A 14,793-nucleotide genomic window follows, 5' to 3' on the forward strand; every position below is an offset into this window, starting at 1 on the left:
TGCAGTTGTTTTTATGGTTGAGTCATATTCCATTTCAGGAATGTGCCACATTTAATTAATCACCAGGTGAGCAATTGGTCATCCCACTATTTAAATAATACAATACTGCTAGGAACATTTGTAAACAAATATTTGTTCTGATAAAAGCTTTAATTTCTCTTAGGTATAAGCTAGGAACTGAATTGCTGGGTCCCTGTCTTGTTTTAGTTACGGCTGCCCTAGTACATGTGAAGACGTGGGTCATCAAACGTGAACATAAAACTCTTTAAAACAAGTCTACTTTGTGTTGCCATGATTATCTTATTTTCATGTATATTACATTCCTCATCTCATAGGACATTGCTTTGACTGTCATTGCCACCAGCGTTTAACATAGACAGTGTCCTTTCTCTTTTTCACTTACCCAACTTCGTTCTATTGTCATAGGTGGAAATATAAGTCACAATTATTTAAAGACAATTTCTGCCCTAGTTATAAAATGACCGGTTATTTATTTTAATAACAATTAATATTTAATGTAACCCCTCCACCCAAAATAACTCCCAATTCTTTTAATAGGAGATGTTTACAAACCTAGGATGTTCATTGGCAAGTAGAACAAAGAAGAATATCCAAAGAAGTCTGTGACTGTCTTAATTAGGGTTTCATTGCTGTGAAGGAACACCATGACCAAGGCAACTCTTATAAAGGACAACATTTAATTGGGGCTGGCTTACATTTCTAAGATTTAATTCATTATCATCATGGCGGGAAGCATGGCAATGTGCAGGCAGACTTGGCGCTGGAGGAGCTAAGACTTCTACATCTTGATCTGAAGGCAGCCACTAGGCAGAGCTTGAGCATAGGACTGCAAATCCCACCCCCACAGTGACACATTTCCTGCAACAAGGCCACACCCACTCCATCAAGGCCACTCCTACTCCAAGGCCACACCTCCTAATAGTGCCACTTCCCATGGGCCAAACATATTCAGACCATCACAGTGACAATGCAGGTGACAGGAACCACAGGTCTCCACCAGATGTGAAAACAGCAGATTGGCCCATACAATACTAGTTTCACAGAGATGACTGTGCAGACAGGACCATGTTGTCAGAAAGGAAACCTGAAAGGCTTGGGGGTGGCTGGATGCTAATTTATTGAACAATAAAATTAGATAAACTCTTAAACAGAGCAGAGATCTAGTAGCTAAAAGCAGTTGAAAACTCAAGATCAATATGTGGGTGAATTCTCTACACCTGGTCTAGGGAATAACTGTGACAACATACCTAAGAGAACCACAAACATTGGCACTGCACACATGCACACACACACACACACACACACACACACACACTCATTAGGTTGTAATTTAAAAATAAAGATAACTTTTAAAAAGAATGTCATTCAGCTAAGAAAACCACACATGAAATCAAAGAAAATATGGAGCGGGGAGGGAGGGGTGGGTTGTTTCCTGGATAGAATAGAGGTTTGATGAGGAGCCTGGTGAGCTTGCTTGGGTAATATTTCCAGTTCTCTTTATGAATGTAAAAAAGTCCTTCCCACTTTAGTGGTAAAACCAAAACTCCTGAGCCACTCTTCAGTGCTGACATGGAGTTGGTGGGTCTCTTTTCAGCCTCAGCGAATCGTCTCGCACTATCTGGAAATACACATTGTAGTTGAAAAGCAGATGGTAAGTGTATTCCAAGTGTATTTGTCCTGTTCGTCTTCATTCCTATTATCAGCAGTGAGGCATGAGAAAGGCTCTTCTCCCGTGCCTCACAGAGTGGGTTTCTGACAGAGGAGAGTTGATAACTCTGTGTTAGTACACTTTAATAAACTCTCAATTGCTTGCACTCTTTCCTTTTTGTCGTAAGTGGAGGGTCATTTATTTCATAGTTCCTTGGAGTTTGTTTACCTTCTTATTTGAGGAGAGTTATACATTCACACATACTTGCAAGAACATGTACACAGCCTGACACCTCCATACACAGACGCCCCTGCCAATGCTGCGCCAGCCAGCACGTGGCAAAATGCAGTCAAGGTAAAGGATATTTGCACCCCAGCACAGAGCCACACACTTCCCACCCTCTCTCCCCAGCCCTCAAATCCACTAATGCATTCCTCATTTCTATATCTTATTTTCACTTCTAAACCATTGGATAAATGGAATTATTCAGTATGCAACATTTGGGAGTGTCTGACATACAGATTCTGGGAATTTTCCCAGTCTTAACTTACTTCCTAGAGGTGGAGAGGTGACTCCGAGGTTAAGAGCACTTGCTGCCCTTTAGAGGACCTGGGTTCAGGTACCAGTACTCCCATGGTAGCTCACAACAGCCTGCTAAATCCAACCCTTGTAATCTGGTGCCCTCTTCTGGCTTCCATGGGCAATGCATGCATGAGGTGCACAAGCACGCATATAGGCAAAACACTGAGATAGTCACATCTAAATTAAAACTAACATTTTTCTGTCAGGAATTATTATCCTTAATTTATTGACAGGTCGTTAATTAACACATTATTATCAGGTCATTTTATATTTTTTACTTTCACAGTATATGCATCACATAATATGAATAATAAAATAAAGTGGATTAAAATATGTTAATGATCTAAGTTTATGATTTTGCTACATTAAAATTGTAACAAGAGAGTTGCCATTATCAATGTTAAGCAAAAAAATATATATGTGTGGTGTGTGTGTGTGTATATACAGATATATATATGCATATATATATACTTATATATGACAATTATGTTTTACAGTTTGAGCATATTGGGGCTGATACAGCTGTTGTCACTCAAAAGATTTTCCAGTTGATTGGACTGACAAATGCTGTAAGTATTTTTTTTTGTCCTTTTAAAAATGTTTCATCCTTGTTATCTTAGTTACTTTTCTATTATTGTGATAAAAAGTATAATGATAATGAAGGCAGCTTATAGAAGGAGGGTTTATTTGAGCTCACAGTCCCAGAGAGTTTGGGTCCTTAGTGGTGGGGACAGCATGGTGGCAGGCAGCAGACATGGCAACTGGAGCTGGAAGTGAAGGCTCATGCATGGGACAGAAAGCAGAAAGCAGAGAGAGTGCACTGGCGATGGTGTGTGGCTTTGAAACCTCCAAGTCCTTCCTCCCATGAAATACTTCCTCCAGCTAGGCCGTACTTCCTAAACCTCCCCCAAACAGCGCCAGCAACTGGTGACCAGCATCCGTATGCCAGCACCTATGAGGGGCAGTGTCTCTTAAACAACCACACTTGCTGTTTCTAACGACCCCCACACTTCCTTTTATGACACTGCATAAGGATTCATGATATAAGGATCATTGTTTGGGTTTGAAGTTTCTGCTCTCCTACCTGTAAAGTAGGTCATTGTGAGGATTATTACATACAAGACATCCCTCACGGGGGCTTGATTAAAGGCAAGCCTTTTGAATTATACACAGGGCTGGAGAGATGGCTCAGTGGCTAAGAGCACTTGTTGCTCTTGCAGAGGACGGAGTCCAATTCCCAGGACCCACATGTTAGTTCACCACCATCTTTAATTACAGTTGCAGGAGATCTGGTGTCATTTTCTGCTTAGATACCAAGCATACATGTGATGTCCATTCACACATGCACTCAAAATACAAAAGGAATACAGTTAATCTAATTTAAAGGATCCAGGGTGACTTTTATGACCAGGACACTTACTGCTGAGTAACATTTAAACACTGAGTCCAGACATACACCGCAGTTATTCAATGCATGACCTGAGCTTGTTTTCGAAGCTCTTTTGCCCGGTCCCTTTAGATCATGTTGTTTGAACAGGTTTTCTGTCTGTGTTCTATTTTAGATCTTTGCCCCCTTTAATCTTACAGTAATTCTGTCTTCCCTGGAATTTTGGATGGACGAAAACAAAATCTCGACCACGGGTGATGCTAACAAGTTGCTGTACAGGTTCCTGAAGTGGAAACAGTCGTACCTCGTTCTGCGACCACATGACATGGCGTTTTTACTCGTGTATGTACATTTTCAAGATATGACAGTCTATGCCAAGAAAAACTGGCCCCCATGGTCCCTTTTCCAACAATCCACAGACCATATGGGAGGAAAACCCAAGTGCTCCATGATTTCTCCCCTCTGTATATAACAGCTGCTATTGGAGCAGTTTACCTACAGTGGGGTTGTTAAGATCTCCCACTTGGTTGGTCTGTAGTTGAAGCTCACTTCTTCAGTCCTGTTTCCAGATGCCTTCTCACCATAGAGCACACAGCACTGCACCAAACACCCCTGGCTGGGCATCACAGGTTCACATCTGTTTGGAAGGCCTGCCTGGATTCTATGAACGTAGCCACTTAGCTCTGATCTTTAACGTAGTGATCATTACAACAAAAAGGAGACAACTCTATGGGGAAAGTGTTTGCTGTACGTTTATGAGGACCTGAGTTTAGAGTTCTAGCACCACGGAAAAGCCAAGTGGCCTCTGTTCTGCAGCCCCAGGGCTGAGGATGTAGAGCAGGCAGATCCCTGGGGCTCGCTGGCTGGCCCGGCTAGCCCAAACAGCAAGCTCCCAGGTTCAAGTAGAGACCCTGCCTCAAGAACTCAGGTGGACAAAAGTAGCTATGATCCTTTAATACAGCTCCTCATGTTGTGGTGACCTCCAATTATAAAATTATTTCATTGCTACTTTATAACTACAATTTTGCTACTGTCATGAATTCTAATGTAAATATTTTTGTAGATAGAGGTTTGCCAAGGGGGCACAACCCACAAGTTGAGAACCATTTTTCTAACATACCATGGGTCTAATGTAGCCACATGGTGTTGCAATTTTAGCATGCAAGCCTTCCCTTTTGTTGTTTTATCACTGATAATTTCAGAACACGCACCTGACCTATGAAAACAGAGCATTAACTGTACTGTGCTTACTTTTGCAAAACTCAATGATTAAAGTCTATTTTCAAATCAGCTACAGGGACACCACTGATTATGTTGGCGCCACCTATCAAGGGAAGATGTGTGACAAGAACTATGCAGGAGGCGTTGCTCTGGTATGCTGTGCCTTAATCTGCTTGATTAAAATGTATAACGGGAGTGGGGGTGGGATAGGGGTGGGGCCCCTTACTGAAGAGTGTTTGCTCCTCTGCAGGGGACACAGTTCAGTTCCCAGCACCCACTCACATCCTCAGCTCACAACAGCACCACTCCAGCTCCAGGGAATCTGATGTCCTGCCGTGGCCTCCATGAATGTGCACTCTCGCTCTCTCTCTCTCTCTCTCTCTCTCTCTCTCTCTCTCTCTCTCTCTCTCTCTCTCTTTCTCTCTTTCTCTCTCTCTCTGACGCACACTATCAGAAATAAATATTTAGTGTATAACAGGCTGCTGTAGAAAACAGTATAAAATTAAAGATCCCTTGATTTATTACTTTCATTAAAATCGTCACTCCCTAGGGCATGGACACTGGTGTGGGCCCCTTCCCTTTATGTATGTTTATATGGTGTCTGCTGGAGTTTCAGAGAGGGAGGCAGCATAGGATCATCTCCCTCCAGGAAGCAAGATGAAGAAGAGTGGGGCTGGGAAAGAGAGGGTTCTTATTTAAAAATCATAAACTGTATTTTGGAAAAATGTAGCCTTTATGGAGAAAGTGATTTCCTTGATCTCTAAGGCATAGGACTTCCTTAAACATTCACATGTAGCACGCACGCACACACACACATGCGCACACACACACGCACACACACACACACACACACACACACACACACACACACACACACACACCATGCAGCAAGAGCTTCACTGGTTAGCAAAGAGGAAGAGCGCATCTGTCTAAAGGCAAACTGGTTACCAAGGGCGGTCCAGATGGAGAAGAAAGCCTGAGATTTGCAGGCAAGAAACAATGGTTCCCACGGACTGGAAGAGGCCTTCCCCAGCACTTTTTCCCTTCCCCCACATTTCTTTGGGAGGTAACTATCATTGATCCTTAGCTGGGAAACTCCAGCAACATCCAACATCCACAGGAATGAGATGTTGAAATACATAGGTGAGCTTGGCTCACCAATGTTCCTCCATTCATCTCTCTCCCTCCCTCCCTCCCCCCTCTGCATAATTTGTCAGGGCCATGCAGTGTCAGTGAGGCATTATGTCCTATTGCCCTGCTTCCTAAAAACCAGCATAGAAAAACAACCCAAGCACAGCTATAGTTGAAAAGCAAATGAGAACCAGTATGTGTTTTTTTAAGTTATATATATATATAGTCGAGTACACCACTTGCTTTACATACATAGACTGTGTAATGGTTATGACAGACAATGAACAGGGACCAGGAGAAGAGTCCATGGATAATGAACCTTCTGTGTAAGCATGGGGACCTGATTTCCCAGTCACCATGTAAGGAGAGCTGAACCTGGCGGTACACACTGTGCTGGAGGCCAGAGAGAAGAGGATCTGTAGAGCTCCCCAGCAGCCAGTCTAGCATCCAAAGTGAGCTCTAAGTTTGGCAAGAGACCTTGTCTCAAAAAATAAAGTGGAGGGCAAAGAGGAAGCCCCCTGAGGTGGACCTCTGGCCTCCACATGCACGCCCGAGATGAGCACACTCGCATACACATACACACACATACAGGCATACACCATAGACACACGAAACAATACATGCACACATATGTAAAACGAAAGAGTGCAGCTCATAAGACACAATACTCGGCCCTGTGAGTCTAACTACTGTAGGTTTCTTACTAAGTGAGATTGTTTCATGGGCATTTTCCCTTCGTAACCTGTGAGCATTTGGTGGTGGACTTGAACACTGAGCTGTGTTGACAGTGGTCGTTCTTGTGTCTTTTCTGATCTACGGGAGAAGCGCTGTCTGGCTCTAGAAGACAAAACATTTGCTCTGGGCTGTTCTTTGACATGATGAAAAGCTCAACTGTGTTTTGAATCAGTCTGCTGAATCAACTAGTTTCTTATCACAATTTTAAAATAATTCTTGATGACCTCTGTATTTTCATTTTACACTCATGACTGTTTTACATCCATGCATGCATATCTGTGCACCACAAGTGCACAGTACCCATCAGGAGGTCAGAAAAGAGTGTCAGATCTCCTGATGCAGGTGGAAAGTTGTGACCATCTATGTGGGTGCCTGGAATCAGACCTGGATCCTCTGGAAGAGCAGCAAGTGCTAAACACTGGGCCATCTCTCCAGACCCTGCAAATGTATTTTTATTTTGCATCTAAATATTCTAACCGGAATTTTATCAAATTTAAATTTATTTAGACTATTTTTCTGAGGGTCTCACATTATTCAAAGGCATAGTTTTAGACCTCTCCTGTGTTTGCAGCATCTGTGACTGGCACAATATATGCTTTACTTGACTGTGTGGCCTCTGTTAATAGCTAACTACATTTCCTAGCCACAAGTAAAATGCCTCCCACGACGTGTACACGCACATTTGTGGTCTGGTGTGTTTTCTTTTCAGCACCCCAAAGCCGTAACTCTGGAATCACTTGCAATTATTTTAGTTCAGCTGCTGAGCCTCAGCATGGGGGTCGCATATGACGATGTGAACACGTGCCAGTGCGGAGTACCCATCTGCGTGATGAACCCCGAAGCACTGTGAGCCTCGACTTCGATGCCCCGCCCCTGGAGTTTATATTAAGCCAATTCCTGTCAAGGAAAACTAACCTTAGAAGCCTGGCATCTTAATAGCTTTCTCTTACTGTTATAAAACACCAAGATCAAAAGCAACTCAGGGAGGAAAGGGTTTCTTTCACATTTCATTGTCACCGTCTATCACTGAGGGAGAAAACAAAACAACAACAAATCAGAAAAAGAAGGCAGCAGAGACCTGGAGGTAGGAGCTGAAGCAGAGGTCATGGAAGAGTCTGTTTGTCTCAGCCTGCTTTCTGATTCCACTCAGGACACACAACCCATAGTGGGTGGAGCCATCCCACTTGGATCGGTGATCAATAAAATGCCCCACAGACATGCTCACAGGCCAATCTGGGTGGAAAGCCTCCCTTATGTGGCCTGCTCCTTACCCCTTAGAAATCCAACAGAATGTCCTTTAAAATGTGTTTTATTGTGTGTGTGTGTGTGTGTGTGTGTGTGTGTGTGTGTATGTGTGTGTTCACAGGCAACGTGTAGGGAGGAATGTACATGCTGCAGCACGCATGTGGAGATTGGAGGACAACTCTGAATTGTCTCCTTTGCCCATATGTGAATTCTAGGATTGAACTCAAGCTACCAGGCTTGTGCGGTAAGCGACCTTATCCACTGAGCTGTCCTGCCAACCATCTATTGCTTTTTCTTCCTTGGCTCTCTGGTTTTTAGATAGGAACCATGCTAGTAAGATGGCTCAGCGGCCATGGCATTAGCTGCAGCACCTGATAACCTGAGTTCAATCCCTGCATCCTACACAGTGAAAAAGGTCCTACCCCTGCAAGTTGTCTTCTAACCTACGCATGCGTGTTGTGACCCACACAAGGCCACACATATACACACACAGGAATCACGACAGTGGCTGGAAATGTATAATCAATCCCATTGTATATGGTTAATGTAACTGAAAGTGATTTTGTGCGTGTGTGTGTATGTGCACACACAAACCTGTACACACATGACATGTACATACACATGCATGTGTATACATAAAGAGTTGCCTACTGGACTTACAGAATTCAGGCATTAAGGTAAAAGATAAAGATATAGGAGTTATTTTAAAACTGCAAAGCCAAGTTGGGAAGGGATCACCTCTGACTAAGTGTAGATAAAGACAAGAAAGCTGTTTGCTTCCCTTGAGGTGAGGGTGCCTCAAAGTTCAGAAGTCCTAGTGGGGAAAGGCAGGGACAAATTCAGAAGAAGTGGCATACTGTGTGAGGTAAATGCTAAACCATAATTCCAGTGTCACAAAAACTCTGCCATGTAAAAGCCGGTCCAATCCCGTGCTATTTACCCCTACTAAAGGATCCACGGGGGTTCCTGCAGTTGGTTTCCTGGGCAGAGAGAGGGCGATGGGAACTCTTAGCACAGACATTTGACACTTGGGCTCCTTTCAGTCATTCCAGCGGTGTGAGGTCCTTCAGTAACTGCAGCATGGAGGACTTCTCTAAGTTTATCGCAAGTCAAAGCTCCCACTGTCTTCAGAACCAGCCACACCTACAGCCGTCGTACAAGATGGCAGTCTGTGGGAATGGAGAGTTGGAAGAAGGAGAAGTTTGCGACTGTGGACAGGAGGTGAGTCTGGCTTGGGGAGGGTGTGGCCAGAATTGCCATATCAATTAATGTCTGTACCATCCCTTTGTCGGTCTGCTTCCTTTCTCATAGTGATCCTTCTACAAAGCTCTTTGTTAGGGACACACAGACACTCAAGAGAGAACTAACATCTTGTCATATGGTTCACTGATTGATAGATCATCTTTAAAATTACATTTGCTTTTTGACTTTCTCTTGTTGGAATATAGCTGACACCTAAAGAAATGGTGCAAGTTGATGAGTTGGTGTTGGCTGCTTGCATGCAAGGCCACCACAGCTAAGCCTGCCGACTCACAGCATCGGCAGGCTCAACTCACAGCATCAGCACACTCAACTCACAGCATCGGCACACTCAACTCACAGCATCAGCACGCTCAACTCACAGCATCGGCACACTCAACTCACAGCATCAGCATGCTCTTTATTGTTTCCTAGCATAGGACGCCTTAGTCCATGCTGGCCCCAAACTCAGAACCTGTGCCAGCTTTCTGAGCACTGGAATTACAAGCTTGCTTGCACCACCATGTCTGGCTTATCTTCCCCTGCTTCTCCTCCCCCACCTGTCCTTCCTCTCTTCTTCTTCCTCCCCTCTCCACCCTGTCCCTCCTCTCTCCCTCCTCTCCTCTCCCTTCCCCCGCCCTCGACTTCCTCCTGTCCCTCCTCTCCAATCCTTCCCCTTCCCTCCTCTCCCGTTAAGAATTAGGATATAACAGCAAGCACTTTGCATAATATATTTTCTTGCAACTGTATGAGATAAACAACCTCTTTATTGAAACTGAACTGAAATGTATGCCATCTCTTAGAAGCATATTGCCTTAATTTCAAATCTGTTGTGGTGATAAAATATCCTGACAAGACCAACTTAGGAGGAAAGGGGTAAACTAAAATAAACCCTCTATCCCAAACTCTTGTAGAGTGGGAAGAATATAATTCATGCCAAGCAAGCTCTCATTTCTCTTTCTTCTGTAAGGATCAGATCACAACCTCTTAACAAACACAATATAGTCTATTAGCTACAGTCAGCACTGAGCATGAGACCTCCAGAGCGTGTTCGTCCTACTCACCTGCTAGTAACACTCCCGGACCACTGTGTCTATTTCTCCCTCCTATGCCCCTTCAGTTCTAATTTGTTTTGTTTTGATTTTGATTTTTGAGACAGGGTTTCTCTGTGTAGCTCTGGGTGTCCTGAAACTCACCCTGTATGTAGACCATGCTGGTCTCGACCTCACAGATGTCTGCCTGCCTCTGCCTCCCAAGTACTGGGATTAATGGTGTGTGCCACCACCATCTGGCCATTGTGATTTTTTGAACGACCCGTTTTGAAGATAATTAAGTCCCATCTTTGAGTGCTCCAGCTTCTTTCTCTTCCTCTTAGGCACACTCTTGCCCAGCCTTTCGCTCAGGCTCATTTGTCATTCAGAAAGGGTTTTACTGCTATGAGCAGACACCATGACCAAAGCAAGTCTTAAAATGACAACACTGAATAGGGGCTGGCTTAGAGGTTCAAAGGTTCAGTCCATTATCATCATGGCAGCATTCAGGCAGACATAGGGCTGGAGGAGCTGAGAGTTCCACCTCTTATTCTGAAGGCTGCTAGGAGAAGACTGGCTTCCAGGCAGCTAGGATGAGGGTCTTAAAACCCATGTCCACAGTGACACACCTCCTCCAACAAGGACACACCTTTTAGTAGTGCCACTCATATAGCAACACTCTAAGCCAAGCATATACAAGCCACACAGCAGGTATGACGCTTTCACTGTGGAATAAGAAAATATGGAGACACGTTTGAGGTTTGGTGTTGGAACTTTATTGGCTTTTACCAATATTTAATCACCATTTTAAATTCAATATCTAAGTCAAAATTATTGGAAAATACCTAGAACCACAGTAAGTTTCTTTTTCAAACTAAATAAATCTTATGTAACACTGGGGTTAGAGGGAAGTGAAAGACGGAATGAAGGTAAATGAGGTAAAAATACAATGATAAAATGAAAGGGGGAACAAGCTGTTCCCATAGCTGCCGAGAGTACTATGTCCCTGGGGACCCAGGAGGCAAGGGTTCATCAGAGTTCTCTATGGGCTGGCTGAGGACACTGAAATGTGTGCCTCCCAGCAGAAAAAGTGTGTTTCTGACACTTAAACGGTGTCCTGCCTCCTTTCCTGTTGCTGTGACAATCTATACTCACAAAGGGTTTATGTTAGCTCGCAGTTCCAAGTCGTAGTCCATCACTGCAGGGAAGGTGAGGCAGCAGGAAGTCGAAGCTGCTGGCACATCCATGGCTGACGGCACCGAGAAAACAAGTGCCTGCATGCGTGCTTACTTGTGCTCAGGAGCCTTTTCCATTCCTATGTAGTGCAAGGCCCAGTCCTAGGAAACAGCGCCCCATGGTGAGCATGCACAGTGGATACAGTCAAGATATTCCTCTCTGACATGCCCACAGGCCCACCTGACCTAGACAACCCCTCACTGAGTCTTTCTTCCTCAGATGTTTCTAGACTGTGGCAAGCTGAACTAAAACTATCAGAAAGGAATCGTGTGCTTTTAAGAAAATATTGCCCATCACTTTGGCTTGAGTGAAAACGCGTTGAAACTTCCCACTCAGATCTGGCAATAGTGTGTCTTTGCTTCATCACGTTCCTAACTAAGTTCTAACCACTGTGCTATCCCTTCCCTGTAGATGTTCGTGTACTGAGCAAGAGCAATGACATTCATTTGGCAGAACAGTTGTGCAAAACACAGAAACCTTCCTGTGCCCTAATGTGTATCTTGCAGAAGTCACACTAAGACAACTGACCTCCACGGCTAATTCCTATCTGCTTAGTGACAAGTTTTCCCATTTTACCATTTCAAATCCCTGGGGATTAAAAGTGTGTGTGTGTGTGTGTGTGTGTGTGTGTGTGTGTGTGTGTGTGTGTGTGTGTGTACGCACGCGTGCGCGTCTCTCTCTCATATATATATAACATGAGAGAGAGATGAGATATATATATATATCATCTTACACACACACAACTTTAAAAATATTATTATTGAGTCTTACAGTATTTAGGTTCAAACGTGGCACATAAAAAGTAACTATAGCTTCTCTTTATCCCACATCTTATATTTACTTGGCCTTTACAAGAGCCAGGGACCACCTCACTGTCTCCACTGTGAAGGATTGTGTGGTATCAGAGGAGTCTACTTCCAACACAGTAGGCTCTATCCTAGAAGAAACGACTACAATGTAATACCTAGTAGGGTGTCAAAAAAATCAGTGTCTGTAGGGCAAGAAAGAAGTGACTCAGTTTCCTTTTCTGTTTGCCAACATGAAAGGCAAGCATCTGTCTGTAGGCTAGGAAATGTGTCGCCATTACAATGTCTGTCCAGTGTGAATGGATTCAGATAGGCACTTGAGGCTTGTGGTTTGGCTTCCAGGGCTGTGAGGATAAGCCTCCTCCATGCTGCAATCCCACCACCTGTCAGCTGTCAGAGGGCTCCACTTGCTCCACCGGAAGTTGCTGCGACGCTTCGTGCAATGTAAGAGCCTTTTCCTTTCTTCATTTTTTCGTTTTTAAAACCACTTTTTCTCCATTCTTATGTGTATGGGTGTTTTGTCAGAGGCCAGAAGGCAGTGTCAGATCCCTTAAGACAGGAGTTACAGACAGTCGTAGGGTGTGCCATGTGGGTGCCGACACTAAGCTTGGGTTCTCTAAACAACCAGTGCTTGTAACCACAACCACCGGGCCAAAGAGTACTGACATGTCTACTCTTTTTTTTCACATTTGTCAGTGATTTATTTTGATATCACAAGTATTACTACATCGTCCTTTTCAAAATTAATGTGTAATTCCTTTTTCCAAATTTATTATATTATATTATTATATTTCTTCCTTTTAAAATTTTCTCTATACAATACATCCTAACCACAGTATTTCCTCCCCCCACTCCTCCCAGTGTGTTGACACCCCCTCCACACACACACACACACGCACACACACACGCACACACACACACTTACATTAGGCTGACCCCTTCGGATGAAACTGCATAACCTATCAGGGGGCTCACCCATTGGGAGACTCATTCTCCCTCTCTCAACAGTCATTAGTTACCTGTAGCTCTCATCTGGGGCGGGGCCTTGTGAGATTACCAGTCCCAACTGGCACAGGTCAGAGTGTTTGTTTCCATATGACCTCCTATGCAGTGCCCTTCAGGGACAAATATCCCTACTTCTCTGCTGCCTTATTCACTGTGATTCACTTTACCCACCAGCTGAAGGCAAAGGGGGAACTTTGCAGGCCTGCCAATCAGGAATGTGACGTCACAGAGTACTGCAACGGCACTTCCGAAGTGTGTGAAGAAGACTTCTTTGTTCAAGACGGTCACCCATGTGCAGAACGGAAGTGGATCTGTATTAATGGCACCTGTCAGAGTGGAGCACAGCAGTGCCGGGATCTGTTTGGCACTGGTACTTTAATCATCTTGTTTTCCATATGGGTGCAGATATAAATAGACAGATCTGTTTGGTTCGGTACTGAGAATCGATCCAAGGCCACGCCTTACACACACACACACACACACACACACACACACACACACACACACACGCACACACACGCCTGAAGGATGGATGAGAGGTAGAGATGGAGAGAGGAGAACAGCTGTTCAGGGTCAGTCTCAGAGGTTTAATCCTTGTCCCCTGGCCCTGATACTTTCAGCACACCATGGGTGGGTGAAATGACAATGGCATTGTAAGATCAGGTGGTAGAGGAAACTGCCCATACTTAATGTTAGCCAGGAAGCAGAGGAACAAGTAGGCCAGGGGTCTGAGTGTCCCCTTAAAGAGCACCTCTCACCTCACACCTTCCACCTCACACCTCACACCTCACGACTCATGACTCACGACTCACACCTCTCACCTCACACCTTCCACCTCCCACCTCACACCTCACACCTCTCACCTCATGACTCATGACTCACGACTCACACCTCTCACCTCACACCTTCCACCTCACACCTCACGACTCATGACTCATGACTCACGACTCACACCTCACACCTTCCACCTTCCACCTCACGCCTCACGCCTCACGCCTCTCGCCTCACACCTCACACCTCTCACCTCACACCTCACGCCTCACACCTCACACCTCACAACTCACGCCTCACACCTCACACCTCACAACTCACAACTCACACCTCACACCTCACAACTCACACCTCACACCTTCCACCTCCCACCCCACACTCCACATTCCCCCAACATGGCTATACTTCCATGAAAACCAAACGTTTAGTCCAGCACCAAGCATTTAACACTGAGTCTTTGGGAATATTCAGAATCCAAACAATAGCTCTGAGTGCTTACTTCTTTTTTTTTTCTTTTTAAGTGTATTTATTATTGTTATTGGTGTGTGAGCCTGTGTGTGTGTGTGTGTGTGTGTGTGTGTGTGTGTGTGTGTGTATGAGAGAGAGAGAGAGAGAGAGAGAGAGAGAGAGAGAGATGCATCACGTGCACAGGTGTGTACATATCATGGCACATGTGTAGAGGTCAGAGGTCAGCTTTCAAGACCCTTTTCCCTCCTCCCCCTGGAGGTTCCCAGG

General features: G+C 44.5%; 1 protein-coding gene across 1 annotated transcript in view; it reads left to right on the forward strand.

The window, feature by feature from the left end:
- Adam2 (ADAM metallopeptidase domain 2) overlaps positions 1-14,793 on the forward strand; it is a 38,981-nt gene that overhangs the window by 12,236 nt on the left and 11,952 nt on the right. The window contains exons 7-14 of the mRNA XM_032917915.1: positions 1,616-1,672; positions 2,749-2,820; positions 3,814-3,980; positions 4,930-5,011; positions 7,435-7,571; positions 9,014-9,191; positions 12,625-12,726; positions 13,462-13,657. Of these exons, the coding sequence (XP_032773806.1) occupies positions 1,616-1,672; positions 2,749-2,820; positions 3,814-3,980; positions 4,930-5,011; positions 7,435-7,571; positions 9,014-9,191; positions 12,625-12,726; positions 13,462-13,657 (991 nt within the window). The remainder of the gene's footprint in view (positions 1-1,615; positions 1,673-2,748; positions 2,821-3,813; positions 3,981-4,929; positions 5,012-7,434; positions 7,572-9,013; positions 9,192-12,624; positions 12,727-13,461; positions 13,658-14,793) is intronic.

Source organism: Rattus rattus, chromosome 12, assembly GCF_011064425.1.
Source record: "Rattus rattus isolate New Zealand chromosome 12, Rrattus_CSIRO_v1, whole genome shotgun sequence".
NCBI classification, from domain to species: Eukaryota; Metazoa; Chordata; class Mammalia; order Rodentia; family Muridae; genus Rattus; species Rattus rattus.